We start from the raw sequence: 15,861 nt of genomic DNA on the forward strand, positions 1-15,861 counted from the left end.
AAATTGGAAATATGATGAAATACATGAATAACTAGTAAAATTGTAAAATTCTTGTTTTCTATACAGTCAAACTTGTCATATGTGACCTTCCAAGGGGGACAGTAAAAAAGGTCACACATGACAGGTGGTCTCTTAATCCAGGTTCAATGAAAATGACACGTAAATGGAAGTTTAAATTTATTGATTGATATCAAATGCAAAACGGAACATAATCCACAGCACATCTTAAATTAAAAAAATATATATGTATATACAACTATATATAGAAGTATGAATTTAAAAGCATTCAAATAAATTAAGACAATTCATACGTTTAATAATAAATCTGAAGCAAGTTATTAAAATGGAGTTAAATATCCATCACTCATCATAACATTTAGCAATGAAATGTAATCAGTTGATAATGTTACAAAATTGGAATAAAATATCTATCAGATATCAAATTAAAACAGTAATACAAGTTTTACCAATGCATCAAGCTGGAAGATGTAAGTAAAGTCCTGGAAATCTCCACTGAAACCTACACTGCACCTAAATATGAGTTCTCACAGGAAAAAGTCACTGATTTCAAACTACCTACAACCACTCAACATGATCGTCCACACTATTTCCTCCTGTTTTACAACAGTATTTAGCATTGTAACAAAGCGGCAACAGTATTTAGCATTGTAACAAAGCGGCAACAGTATTTAGCATTGTAACAAAGCGGCAACAGTATTTAGCACTGTAACAAAGCAGCAACAGTATTTAGCATTGTAACAAAGCGGCAACAGTATTTAGCATTGTAACAAAGCGGCAACAGTATTTAGCATTGTAACAAAGCGGCAACAGTATTTAGCATTGTAACAAAGCGGCAACAGTATTTAGCATTGTAACAAAGCGGTAACAGTATTTAGCATTGTAACAAAGCAGCAACAGTATTTAGCATTATAACAAAGTGGCGAAATGAGATTTTCCCAAATCATTAGCAAACTCCAATGCTTTAGTCTTTAAAAGTGGACTGGTAACATTAATATATCTACACACTGCATCATTGAACTATTCGAAACATAATCAATTAACAGTACTCACCGAAATCACATTTTCGCGATACGATATCAATCTTTTTTAACTTCCAGTTTTGTTTATTTATAAATTTCGGAAGGTGGCTGAAAAAAAGTCTCTTTCTGTATTTCCTACACAGAAATGATGGTTGTTAGTTGCATTGGGAGGGAAATATACAGTCACATATGACAGGGAGTAACTTAATTCAGGGAGTCCCTAAGGCAGGTTTGACTGTAGTTATATTTGAGTAAATTAACTGTAGCATGCAGATGTTTGGCCAAATTACAATGTTTTAATTAAATGTTTTTTGTTTTTGTTATATTTTTAGGCAAGGAAGAATTCGTCTGACACAAAAGAAGCAGACGGCACTAAATCCACAAATTCTGCCAAGGGGAATAATTCACATGGAGCTGCTGACAAACATGAGAATAAAAACATTGCCTGTGATCATAAAGACAAAGAAGGACAGGAAAATTTTTCCGGGGAATGTGATAATCATCAAATGAGCAATAATGATATACCGCCTATAGAAGCAGAAGTTTGGGGGAAACAGTTTGATAGAAAGATAACAAATAGTTCCTCTAAATCGAAGCCAAAGACCTCAAATTCTAAGAAAAACAATGTATACTTGAAAGGCCTTGGCAGTAAGTTATTTGCAAATTCTAAAAAGATAGGCGAAAAAGATGTTAAAGAGCAAGCAATTATCTCAAGGCAGTGGAAACAGTCTCTACAGCAAAGCGTTTCCATAGCAACACCATTTAAAGATGATGAGGACAGTTTTACTTGTTTTAGTGACGAAACAGATGATATGGACAAAATGGCTTCTGATCATCAAGTAAGCAAAGAGACAGATGATGATTCTAACAAGTTTGGTATGTTTAGAAAAGCTGTTTCACTTTCTAGTAAAAAAACATCCCTTGTTCCTGAACCGATTGTAGATGAGGTTATTGTATCTAGTAAATATAGTACTACTTGTAAAGTCAGGAATCAGATTCCAGTCCTGCCAAAATCAGCAAGTTATGAATTTAATGAACCCATGGAAGATGAAGTAGATGGTAATGTTAAGTCAGATTTTATAGAGAAAGTTTCTGAACTTAACAGTCCAGTGCTAAAGAAAATGAGGCACAGAAATCCAGAATATGTATCACGGGAGAGAGAAGAGAATTCAAACCCATCACTCAACAACAAACAAACTGTGTCCAAAGTTGGTGGCAATCAAGCAGAAGAGACAAATATTAAAACTAAAAAGACAGTGCAGAAGGGCACACATGAAACATCGACAGCAGATACTACTAAAAAGGTTTTAATTCAAAAGACAAGCCAGAAATCAGCAGACGACACCATTCCACCAGTTTCTACTAGCAAACCTCAGATTAGAAGGACCACTCAGAAATGGACGGGAGAGACAGTGACGCCTGACTGTGTTCCCATGGAAACGGAAGAACCAAAGGAGATGGATGATATTCCAGTTATTCCTAAACAAAACAGGAAGCGAAAAAAAGACAAGTGTGAAGATGGGGCTCAGAGAAAAAGGAAAAAAGCTGAAACTGTCGAAAATGTGAATATGTTATTGTTTTCATATACACTTGTCACATTTCTTCATATTGAATGTATGTCTATTAAAGACAGAATATTACATAGAATTTCTAGGAACTACCTCAGCTGAATAGTAGATTTAGTCGTTAACTTTACTCCTTTATGGTTAATCAAAATTGTAAATATTAAAAAAAATATGAAAATGAAGAAGAAATGCAAAGTAACTGCAGAATAAGTAATGAACCTTGAACATTAACCTATGTCTTTTATAACTTTCCTCCCTGTAGGATTTACCGACAGATGATACAGAAGTTGCATCTGGTGGTGAAGATGTCAAAGGCAGTACTGTGTCGAAGAAACCGTCGTCTGTGGGAACAGGCAGGTGAGAAACATTTCATAGGCAGCAGTCAAATTGTGCTGTTTATCCGTCTGTCCATCTGTCATTCCCTGTGTTATCAATTGCTATTACCATTGAATTAACACATGTTGAAAAATCGTTCTCATAATTCACATACCTTGTAGGTAGATTCTCAATGGGCTGTTGTCATATTTATGTTTTTGGCAAAATCGAAAAACAGAATGGCCGATCAACCTAGGCATGGTCGCTCACAGTACATGATAGATGCAATGCAAATTGATGTGGGAAAATCTTTGGTATTGCTTTCCCAGGTTATAATGAAAGTTTCAGCACAAGTCGTCATGTCGATTTGTGTGAGGTCAGACAAGGACAGACATAATCAGCAGACCAGACTCATGTCAAATCAGCTAACTAGCTGTTAGTGGAATACAACTTCTTTATTATTTTCTTGTTGGAAGGTTCAGAGGTTAATGAACAAAGTCGGAAGATTTTATTGACCTTTACTGAAGCTGACTTTATTTACATAATGTTGTTAGATGTTACAAATGGGATTAATTTAAAATGTTTTAAATGCTTTAAACCTGTTAGATAAAAATGAAAAGGGTGGATAAGTACAATGGTTGCATGATTACATTTCTCTAGAGTCTGTACTTTTCAACAGAATTATATGGGTAAAACTTCATGGTACTGTTTCCAGAAAAGAGTTTAGAGTTTTTAGGTCTACATCTCGAGGGTTCTTTATTTCATCGTTCTTACGAAGAAAAATATTCTCCAGTATGAGAGAACTGGATTCACTCCTAAAGTTCATTAGGCAAGGTGTTTGTAATGGATGATTTTAACAGTAGTATACTGAATTCAGTTTCTATGTTTGTCCATCCTTCATATAGATCCTAGTTGTGCATATGGAATTGGACAAATCCATCAACAAGATGGCTGACAGGCAGTCATGATGCATTTTGATAGTTTGAGTATAAAGAGCAGAGAAAAGATCCCTTTTTCCATTGTCAGTAGGTGCAAGGATCCCTCTGGGATCTTTTGTTTATGTTCCTACTTGATTTTAGAGGAGGAATTTGAAAAAAAAATTGTGAAATTACCAGTAATAAATAGTAGATAAAATTGCTGGTGTACTGTATAATGGCCTTTGACCTTTTGTGTGGGTGTGGTTACTTTCAATACATCATGATTGCTCTTGATTAGATTGTAGCACATCAACCATTTATAGGCTGTTGTGAAGCTATTGTAGAATTTTGATAAAAAACATCTACAGGGATATATGTAATTACTGGAGATTTCATTGGAGTTAAGTCCATCAATCTGTGGTATATCTCTTTCTAACTATATAAACACAGACAAATCAAAGCAAACCAAACACCATTGTGGTTTTCAATTACCAGTAATCTTTTCCCTAGCCCTATCACCAACAGCTGCGACAAAACAGACTACGGTATTTTTGGTAGAGAGTTGGAGCTTCAGCACGGTGAATTTTAGCTATATGTACTGAAATATATAATTAAAGGAGATTTAAACATAGCAAAATTAATCTAGTAAAATTGATTTTCCCAACAGCAGAACATTAGTTTTAACACTTTAGTCTGTCGTATGTTCTCTAAGAGTCTGCGTGAGACGCAGTATGAACTTTTAAAGAAATGATGTGTGACAGAAAATATCAAATCAAGTGTATCTCAAGTGTGTTAAAAGTGGGAGACTATATTGAAGTCAGATGTTAGAAAGTGTTTTTTTGACAACCTATGTATATTCCCTTGTCTTAAATAACAGGCAGCCATTGAATTGAATGAACAGGTTGGTCTGATTTTTTGTGTGTGATGTCCCCACAGGCTACTAAACTGTTTTTGTTGAATGAAAGCTGAGAGTTTTCCAGAGTGAAAGAAAACACCAACCAGCATCAAGACCTAACACCTATAAAACACCAAATTACGTTTAGAATTTGTTAAAAGCTTTTTTTCTGCATATTTTCAGAATATTTCAAAGATCGATTTTGGTAAAATCTTAGCGCAAATTTGTTAAATGGAGAAATTGATTATCACCAATTTTGAGAAGCATTTTTTATGCTGATTTAAATTAACTGTGCCAGTATAATGCCTTAACTGTTCCTTAATTGTCTAACGACACAAGTGTAGTCACATGCAAAGCTCAATAGTAGTACAATTTTTAGGTCACCTGAGACGAAGTCTCAAGTGACCTATTCTAATCGCCTTTTGTCCGTCGTCGTGCGTCGTGCAGCGTATGGCGATAAACAATTTACTTTTTCGACTTCTCCAAAACTACTGAACCAAATTTGTTGAAATTTTGCAGAAACCGTCCATAGCCAAAGGTCAACCAAAATTGTGAATTATATGGTCCCAGCCCCCCAGAGGCCTGAGGGGTGGGGCCAAAAGGGGTCAAATAGGCTAAAACTTAATATGACCCTGGGGTCTCACGTTCCCCCCTAGGGAGGGGGTCAATTTGCTATAGTTTATATAGGGAAAAGACATTTTTGAGCATTATTTGGTCATTTGTAATAGGAAATAAGTCAAATGTTATCAGAATTATCAGTATGAGATGGCCATTGAATCCTATTAACAATTTTACCACGACTGACCCCAAGGGGCCTGAGGGGTGGGGCCAAAAGGGGTCAAATAGGCTAAAACTTCAAAAATCTTCTTCTGAAATTCCAGAAATGGTAGAATCAAATACTCTTCATAGATTAAAAGGTTTTGAGGTCCTTTACAAAAATTGTTAATTATATGACCCTGGGGTATCACGTTCCCCCCTAGGGAGGGGGTCAAGTTTACTATAGTTTATATAGGGATAAGATATTTTTGAGCATTATTTGGTCATTTGTTATAGGAAATAAGTCAAATGTTGTCAGAATTATCAGTATGAGAAGGCCATTTAATCCTATTAACAATTTTTCTACGACTGACCCCCAGGGGCCTGAGGGGTGGGGCCAAAAGGGGTCAAATAGGCAAAATCTTCAAAAATCTTCTTCTTCTGAAATTCCAGAAATGGTAGAATTAAATACTCTTCATAAATTTAAAGGTCTTGAGGTCCTTTACAAAAATTGTGAATTATATGACCCTGGGGTCTCACGTTTCCCCCTGGGGAGGGGGGTCAAGTTTACTAAAGTTTATATAGGGAAAACTCATTTTTGAGCATTATTTGATCATGTGTAATAGGAAATGAGTCAAACTTTGTTAGAATTATTAGCCTGAGATAGTATTTTAACATCATATCCATATTGGTCCTGGCCGACCACCAGGGGCCAGAGGGTGGGGCCGAAATTGGTCAAAATGGCTAAAATTTCAAAAGTCTCCTTCTGAATTTACAAATTTGATGGAACCAAATACTCTTTATAGATTCGAAGGTCTTTTTAAGGCCCTTTACAAAAATTGTGAATTTCATGGCCCTGGCACCCCTGATTAGGGGTCAAATCTATTTTAATTGATATTGGAAAAACACATTTATGAGCATTATTTGCTTAATTTTCAATAGGTCAAACTTGGTTAGAATTATTAGCCTGAGATAGTATTTTAACATCATATCCATATTGGTCCTGGCCGACCACCAGGGGCCAGAGGGTGGGGCCGAAATTGGTCAAAATGGCTGAAATTTCAAAAGTCTCCTTCTGAATTTACAAATTTAATGGAACCAAATACTCTTTATAGATTCGAAGGTCTTTTTAAGGCCCTTTACAAAAATTGTGAATTTCATGGCCCTGGCATCTCAGACTTTCCCCTGATTAGGGGTCAAATCTATTTTAATTGATATTGGAAAAACACATTTATGAGCATTATTTGCTTAATTTTCAATAGGTCAAACTTGGTTAGAATTATTACCCTGTGATAGCATTTTAGCATCATATCCATATTGGTCCTGGCCAACCTCCAGGGGTAGATGGGTGGGGCCAAAAGGGGTCAAAATGACTAAAATAAGAAAAAAATCTTCTGAATTCACAGATTTGATGGAACCAGATACTCTTCATAGATTGAAAAGTCAGTTATAAAATCACTGACTGGTTTTAAGGGCCTGATGGGCCAATATATAGTGTTTTTGTGTCTTTGTTTTATTCTGTATCCGAACTCAGGTGACCGCTAAGGCCCATGGGCCTCTTGTTTAGGGATCCAAAAGAGATCTGTCATCATGAGAATCAATAACTTTTCAATTGGGAATTTTATTGAGTAATCATGAACAGAAAAAGGGTATTATTTTTTCTTCCAATTTTCAGATTTCTGATAGTGGCCAAATGGGGTAGATATTTGACACCAGTTACATAGACAGAAAAAGAACTGGCATACTGTGAAAATTCAGAAAATTCTGAAAAATATCTTATCAGTATATTTTGTGCAATATTTGTATAATAGGTACCCGGTATGTTTCTATAATAACAAGAGTGATATTTTACAAACAAAGATCAATAGCCCTTCAGGATTACTGATCAACACCTACCCCTCTCAATTAAATTTTAAAACCTTCTATATCAATGTAATTTGTACACCCCAAATTCAAAGTCGTTATTTACGTTAAATACATTATTTGATTATTATGTTTCAAAAATATGAAGAGGCAATCTTTTAAATGACTCCTTTTACTCTGTGCAGGAAAGTATCACAAGACAATTTTGTGCGACTGAATATGAAAGTAAAGACCTATAAAAGAAAGGGAGGAAAAGGCATGACGGGGCCACAGCACAAACGCTTCATGTGGAAACAGAAAATGGCTGCTCGGAACGCCAGTAGGGGAGACAACTGCTTCAAGTGTGGCCAGCCTGGTCACTGGGCTAACAAATGTCCAGGTAAGTCAAACAAATCTGAAGGAAGATGTTGCCAAAAAATATCTAGATGGTTCAAATTCAATTGATGGATCGCCAGCTTCCAATCAATCTACCTGGGTACTGCACTTGCATTTGGTATTGTATAGGCTATGATGGTTGCTCTAATGTCTGGCGATTGGTCAAGTCCAGTTTCAACAAATATTGCACTAAAAATGACAAAACAAACTTAAGTCAAAAACTGACTTAAGTCAATTTTATTCACATAAGTTACATAAGGAGGAAAGTTTTGACTTAAGTCCATACTTTTGTTTGGAGAAATTGGAGCCAGGTCTGACCTCTTTATATGTTGTTGTTGACTAACACATGTACAGTTTGTAGCTTTGGGTGGTAGTGCCTTAGTAGCATAACATAGAATACCATTAATAAACACCAAGGATTAGGGCACTTAAAGAAAAGTAAAAGGCTGCTTAATGGCACCAAATAAACCTTTGGATTGATAGAATAGTTATAAACCATCAATCAATCAGCAAAAGAAATAATAAAAAATAAATTATGTCACAATTTTGGTATTCATATTTATACATCCTTATATGAAATTATACTGGAATCAGCTTGTCTATCTGTCTGTCTGTCTGTAGAAATATTTTGTCTGGACAACTCCTAATATACTGTATCAATTTTAATTAAACTTTGCAGCAATGTTGGGGACCATGTGAAGATTTGCATGTAGGCTCTCAGTTTTGCCAAAAGTTTAGTTGCCATGCTAACCAGGTCTATATACACAGGTTTTGTAAAATGGCCAATAACAGCTTTTTGACAAATTTTGTTCAAACTTTTGTCAAATGGTTGGAACATATGAATGCCTATAATTTGACACATCACATGATTCAATAATGGTTCCCATAGGAACATTTTGGTTGCCATGGTAGGAGTAAATAGTTTGACCTTTGTTTTACCTGTTGTAATAAACCACCATATTAACTGACCAAGACATGGTTTTCACAAAGGTGGATCTTCCAAGTCGGGAGGTGGTGATCGCCATGAGGAACCAATCAATGAAGAGGATTTCCCAAGTCTACAGGAGGCAGCCATGATGGCTAAGGGTATCAAAGTTAAAAGGTCAGAAGTCAAAAAAGAGAAAAAGGTGACGAAGGTACAAGAGAATACAAAAGGTATATACAGTCAAGGGATAGATAAGCATCTGTGTCTTGGTGTTAAAATTTCTAAACTGAATAAGCAATAAAAAAAAATTGCAAAGAGTTTTTTTTTAAAGGTTTTATCATATGATCGAAGAAAATGTATGAAAAAGTACAATTTTGAATATCAGTCAAGAAAATATTGGGGTTTATCTCTTAAACTTTGAGAAGGTTTTTATGCATGTAAATAAAATTACATACACAAAAATTGTATTTAATGCTTCTCATCAAAAAATAAAAATTCATAGGTGCATGGCTTGAGGTATATTGTGTTTTATTTACTGCCTAAGATTAACATTTGTTTCCATTGTTTAAAGGTCATTCCGAGTACCAAGGTCATTCTCATTATCCGTCAGAGGATGAGGAGGATATACAGATACAGGCTGGCATCACTAGATCAGCCCCAGAGGATATTGCTGCCCCGCCCCGATTATCTCCCCTGATCGAACCAGGTACCCAAGGTAAAAACAAATTGTAACCATTACAAGACTATTAGAACATCTTTATCTTGGTGTCTGTGGAATTGCAATTAGGCTTTGAATGAATTGAGTAAAACAAAGGAGTAGATATGATAGGACCACTATTTGGCCTTAATATTTCAGGCCGAAAAATATTAACTCTGATCCACATCAATTGCACATCAATAAATACTCTCATACTTGCCATTCATCAAAACATAACTTTTTATAACCATGTACACAATGTACTCCACCTATGACGTCATCAAATTGATGATTTTCCTCTTCTCGCCAAATTTTGCTAGAAATTAACCATCTTTAGGTTAGAAAAGGCTTGAAATGGATTAGGCCGCCACCTTTGAGCAACTTTATATTTTGCATGGATTTGTGTAAATACAAGATACACAACATGTGAAAATCTCTTTCTGCTCCACGAAGGCGGCAACATTCATTTTTAGAGAAAACCACTCAAAAAGTATGATTTTTCAATTATTTTTGTGAAAAATGGCGGGAAACTGCATGTTGATAATGTCATAGTTAGCATAATTGGCACATGCAGGATATTTTCGGGATGTAATGTGTTAGCAAATGTATTCAACTGTTATATGGCAAAATATGTTGTTCTTTACTGGAGAATTAATTTTGCGGCCATATTCGAGTCTTAATGTACCTTCTCCTTTGAATCTTATAACAAAATCAAAAATTGGATGTACTTTTAAAAGTTTAATTGATTCATCTGTATTTTTAGGTCATCTAAATATAGGTGATGGTGGCCTTTTATGATAGTTTTTGTTCTCTGCTGTACTTTGTCTATGGTGCCTTGGTATCATCCGTCATCTAATAACTTTTCCTTGACTTTACATGGAATGAGTTCAACTTTGTATTAAGCCGAAGATTGATAAGACCTCTGACAACTTTGAAAATAAGACTTATTTGACATAAACTTTCAGAGTTGTTGCCCTTTGCAATTGTATTATATGACCTTGTAAACATGATAACTTGAGTAAATATGAAATGAGCCTATTCAACCTTTGTATGCAGCCTAAGATGAATAAGTTCTGGAACTGATTAAAAATTTTATATGAATCCAAGGTTTATATAGAACTTAAATAGTACTTTGCCTCGAGGTACATTCTTAGAAAGTACTTAGAAAAAGTTTTGTCATTAGAAAGTACTTTGGAAAGGTTTTGTCATTAGAAAGTACTTAGGAAAGGTTTTGTCATTAGAAAGTACTTAGGAAAGGTTTTGTCATTAGAAAGTACTTAGGAAAGGTTTTGTCATTAGAAAGTACTTAGGAAAGGTTTTGTCATTAGAAAGTACTTAGGAAAGGTTTTGTCATTAGAAAGTACTTAGGAAAGGTTTTGTCATTAGAAAGTACTTCTTGTGGTGACACAATTACTACCATGATATCAGTGTTTATAAATCAGTGTAAATAGTGCCTTCTTAGTACTTATTTTGAAAGTCACTTTTCCTTAATGAACCCTGGAATCTGTAATGAGAAAGTGATTTTGATTTGTGAAATTTTGATATTTTTTGAAAGCAGCTTGTACCCTAAATTTGACATTCATTCAAGCTTAAAATTAGAAAAGAAATAGGTTTTAAATCTCATTGGGAAAATCCATTAATATATTTTAGGAGTTCACACCTATAACAGGGGAAAGGAAACCAATTATTATCTTGTTTTGATACACAAATTTGTCAGTTGTAATGAGAGGTACTTAGCTTGCCCTTAAATGGTAATCGTCGCACCTTACAGGATTTTGGAAAAGCTTAAACTAAATTAGGGGTTGTGATGAGACATCATTTATATATAAAGTCTGTGTTTAATGTTGGTATCATCCAGCAACGCTATCACACTGTCTGCTGGTGGCAGTAAACGCTCGTTAAGTCACGAGGCCCGGACGCCCTGGATAATACGGTCTTAACACCAATATTTTGGTGCTACCAGACAAGGCTTGATGGCCAATTACCCAGAGAGATAATCATAGTGGGAGTAATTTCCATAATGGCATTAGAAATTTGCCTAGAGGAATGTCTGAATCTTGACTCCCAACATATTATACAGTCATTATGTAACGAAGTGATTAATTAGTGATCTGGGTTTTTCAGTGACCCCCGCCGAGGTTTTGGCTGGCCTGAAGATGTTTGGATTTGACGGGTTTAGAAGAGGACAAGAGCAGGCAGTTATGAGGATTCTCTCTGGTATTAAGACGAATCAGTCATTCATATTCTCACAATTATACATACACTGAATTAGGGTTGTCTTAAAGGGATTACTTTTTCCCCTATCTTGGATTAGGATATTGGTCAATTTAACTGACTTGAGGATGTCCCATGTTATCTTATGATAACAGCAAGCTATCTTTACTAGATTTTGGCATGTTCTTAACTATTGTATGATTGTGTGTTTTAACAATATCATGACGTCACAACAACAATTCGATGACATCACAATGATGTCAAGGATGATTCAGTCACACCTTGTTGACTTTGCCTTACACTATTGACAACTCAAAATGAAATGGCTGCTCACTGGCCATCTTTGATTTAAAAAATGACAAAAAAAAAGAAAGTTTTGTATTGAAGGAATTGGTAATTATTCTAAAACTTGGTAGAATGATCCCCCATCTAGATCTCCTGTGTAACTTTAAGGTCGAAATGAATTCAAAATGGCTGCTCAGCAGCCATCTTGGATTTCAATAATGACATAAAAATGTATGGTTTTGTATGGAGGGAAGTGTTCTCAAATTTGGTAGGATGATTCCCCATGTCATCCACTATATCTACTGTGTAACCTTTTGGACGAAATGTATTCAAAATAGCTACTAAGCAGTCATCTTGGATTTAAAAGAAAAGGATAAAATGAGTTTTGCACCTAACTAATACAAACTGATATATATAGAACGAATATACGTACCCGGCCTACTATTCCTTTCGGCCGGGTACGAAATGGTCCCTATGTGTCGTAGTGGAGCACTGCCTCCGAAAATCACTCGGGCATAGTTTTCTATACTTTTTTGTAGGTTTCTAATTATTTTATGCATATGCATGCATTAACATATTATTTTTGTCCAAAACAAACATAACTACCATTCTTAATATCTACCGTACCGCTCACAAGACGTCAAATTCACAATTTGTGGACTTGCCGTAAAAATTCCCTTCAGAAAGACCTTCATATGTATTATGTAAAAAATAATGCCTCGATGAGAATTTGATATTTTATGTGGTTCAGTTTTATTGCCTAGTAGGTAAGCAATATCAAACAAGTACGATAAAAATGCAAACAAACGTTTTATAATGGTTTGCATAATCATTACTTTGCTCCGTTAGCAGTAATAGACACCAATTGTAGCTCTAAAGACGACACCATTTTCTGTCAAAAAGTCTTTTGAGCTACAATATTGCAGCTATGATATATACTGCATAGACAAACTTTGCTATTCTTAAAGCTATTCTCAAACAGCTATTGTCAACACACACACTTATATATGAATATAGATACACTATTGATTTGATTTTTAGTGCGAGCATACTCTAACACTATTGTTTTCATTGTCGGGCTTGGAGTACAGTGGACCCGCGATAATCCGGATGCCGATAGTCCGGAAAACTCACAATCCGGACGGAAGTGTCAGGGAACGGATTTCTGTAATGTTATTTATACTCACTAGTCAGGAAATTTGTATACCCTCATGTATTCAATTCACACTATCACTTGACACTGAGTGTGTTGTCATAACGACGGCTGCCAGGTCATAGCCACGGGCGTTTACCTGAACACCTTTCACACGGGTACATGCAGTCATGTAACTGTTCATTGGTTTTCCATAGGAGATCAAACTTCAGTGTTGTAATTGAGATATGCAATACATTTTTAGCCACACGCTTTTAAACATACAGTACGGGTATGTATGGTGTAGATACCTTACTTGTTTCGCATGCAGAATATATCGCTATGAGTATTGGATACAATAAAGTGAGATAATACTCACAAAATTAATAAGAATTTTAAATGTATGTGAATCTATTCAAATTCATCGTCTGTGGTATAAGATATAAAGGCTACGGCACATGCCATTTACACATTGTCTGTGGTATAAGATATAAAGGCTACAGCACATGCCATTTACAATTAATTTGTTACACACGTCTGTAAGTCAGAATGCAAAAACTTATGGAAATGGTAATTAAAATCACACATTATACAAAATAACAATTACACGAGTTCATAAAATGTTCACAACTATTTGTTATCATAGTTTTTTTATGCCAAGAACGTAGATGATATTGATCCTTGGTTGGGCAATTTGCTGTACGACTGATCAAGAGTGGGATATGTATATATGCATACATATACATATACACAATTACCGATGGCTTTAGGTTTTGTATTTTGAAAAAGAAATACGTTTATATAATATTTTTAACATTATGATATAAAAATACCTATAAAACATAACAAACGAAGTATTAATTATAATACACGTATATTACATAAAAGCCTATCATCGATTACAAGGTAAAGGGGAGTAACTCATACATGACAATTTAATTGACTTAGAACACGGAATTCAGCAGTCTGGAAAAATCGTAATCCAGACGGTTTAGGCTGGGAACGAAGTTGTCCAGATTATCGAGGGTCCACTGTATGTGTACATCCGATATGCACTAATTCCAATTGAGCACATGATACTGGAAGTCACTGTCTTATCCTGTTAAGTAGATTTTTTCGGGATATAGTGACACCAATCTTTTAAAAACAATAAGAGATACCTATCAGCGATGTTCTTCTGTGAATTAACAAAATTGACATTAGTGTAAACTTCATAGTTATATGTGCTGTAATTTTCATACTCACGAATTAAGTAAAACTTTTGATATTTTATTTACCACCAAAAATTACCACCATTTTGAGAACAATACACACAATGCATTGGCTTAAATATTACCAGCACAAATAAGAGCGCTGCCAAAAGTCATTATATTTATACATGTACAGTGCAGTGAAATCAATACATATGTTCAGACTATAAAGCCAAGTTGTGATTTACTATTTTATTATGTCACCTGACCATAGGACATGGTGACCTATTGCAATAGTCTTTTGTCTGTCATCGTGCGTCGTCCGTTAATATTTCCTTGTGAACACGATAACTTGAGTTAATATGAATCGAACTGAATGAAACTTGGAATGTAGACTAACATTGGTAAGATCTCGGACAAGTTCGAAAAATCAGCTTGATTCGACAGTAATTTACAGAGTTATTGCCCTCTGCACTAGTAATTATTGTTGGACCTTGTGAACGCGATCACTTGAGTAAATATAAACCGAACTTAATGAAACTTTGTATGTAGACTAACAATAGGAAGATCTTGGACGAGTTCGAAAATCAGCCTGATTCGATCGTACCTTACAGAGTTATTGCCCTTTGCAATAATAGTTATTGAACTTTGTAAACACGATAACCTGAGTAAATATGCATTCAGCTTCATGTAACTTTGTAGTTAGTCTAAAATAAGAAAGATCTGGGACAAATTCAAAAATCTGTTATTGCTCTTTGCAATTTTAATTATTGAACCTTGTGGACATGATGACTTTAGTAAATAAGCACTGAGCTTAAAGTGAATAGTCAGGCAAAGAAAACCAGTCTAAATGCGTTCATTGGCCTTCCAAATGTTCTCGCATATTAGAACGACGGTCAAGTTCTGCTTACGTTGCACAGTTCTGACCATTGAACTAAGGAAAAGTTTGTAAGGGATAATTCGCCTAACTCTTTGAAAGCAAGGCTGCATGGAAATGTAACCACGAACATGGTCCATCGGGAGGACATTTTAGGATTCCTATACTATAAATTAATTTCTTCGCATGCAGAGTTTTTGATGGGAGATTTTATTTTTCTATTTCATAAGAAATTATACTGGATATATTCACACCATTTTTACCAACTTTAACTTTCCTTGCTAGACTGTTCACTTTAATGGAACTTTACATATAGACTAACATTGGAAATGTCTCAAACAATTTTGAAAATAAGCTTGTTTTGACTGTTATTGACAGAGTTATTTGGTCATCTGACCAGAATGGTCAGGATGACCTATAGCCATCGTGTTTCGTCCGTCGCCGTCCGCCGTCGTCTGCCGTCCGCTGTCCGCCATGTGTAAACGTTTCACATTTTGAACTTCTTCTCAAGTTCTGCGAGTGGGACTGAGCTGAAACCCTGGAATGATCCTTAGATGGTCCCTACCAAGTGTTGTTATTTTTCAGGTCGATCAGAAATCCAAGATGGCCACCACAGCCGCCATCTTGAAAACATATTTTGAACTTCTTCTAAAGTTCTACTAGTGCGATTTAGCTGAAACTTGCCTGAAATGATCCTTAGAAGGTCCCGACCAAGTGCTGTTATTTTTCGGGTTCATCCGAAAATCCAAGATGGCCGCCACAGCCGCCATCTCTATAATACGTTTTGAACTCTTCTCAAGTTCTACTAGTGTGAT

General features: G+C 35.3%; 1 protein-coding gene across 1 annotated transcript in view; it reads left to right on the plus strand.

Annotated features, from left to right (window-relative positions):
- The window catches only part of LOC138316639 (ATP-dependent DNA helicase Q4-like), a 280,275-nt gene that overhangs the window by 27,596 nt on the left and 236,818 nt on the right, over positions 1–15,861 (plus strand). Inside the window, exons 5-10 of the mRNA XM_069258313.1 lie at positions 1,373–2,602; positions 2,868–2,962; positions 7,537–7,730; positions 8,717–8,881; positions 9,223–9,366; positions 11,473–11,565. Of these exons, the coding sequence (XP_069114414.1) occupies positions 1,373–2,602; positions 2,868–2,962; positions 7,537–7,730; positions 8,717–8,881; positions 9,223–9,366; positions 11,473–11,565 (1,921 nt within the window). The remainder of the gene's footprint in view (positions 1–1,372; positions 2,603–2,867; positions 2,963–7,536; positions 7,731–8,716; positions 8,882–9,222; positions 9,367–11,472; positions 11,566–15,861) is intronic.

Source organism: Argopecten irradians, chromosome 2 (assembly GCF_041381155.1).
Source record: "Argopecten irradians isolate NY chromosome 2, Ai_NY, whole genome shotgun sequence".
NCBI lineage: Eukaryota > Metazoa > Mollusca > Bivalvia > Pectinida > Pectinidae > Argopecten > Argopecten irradians.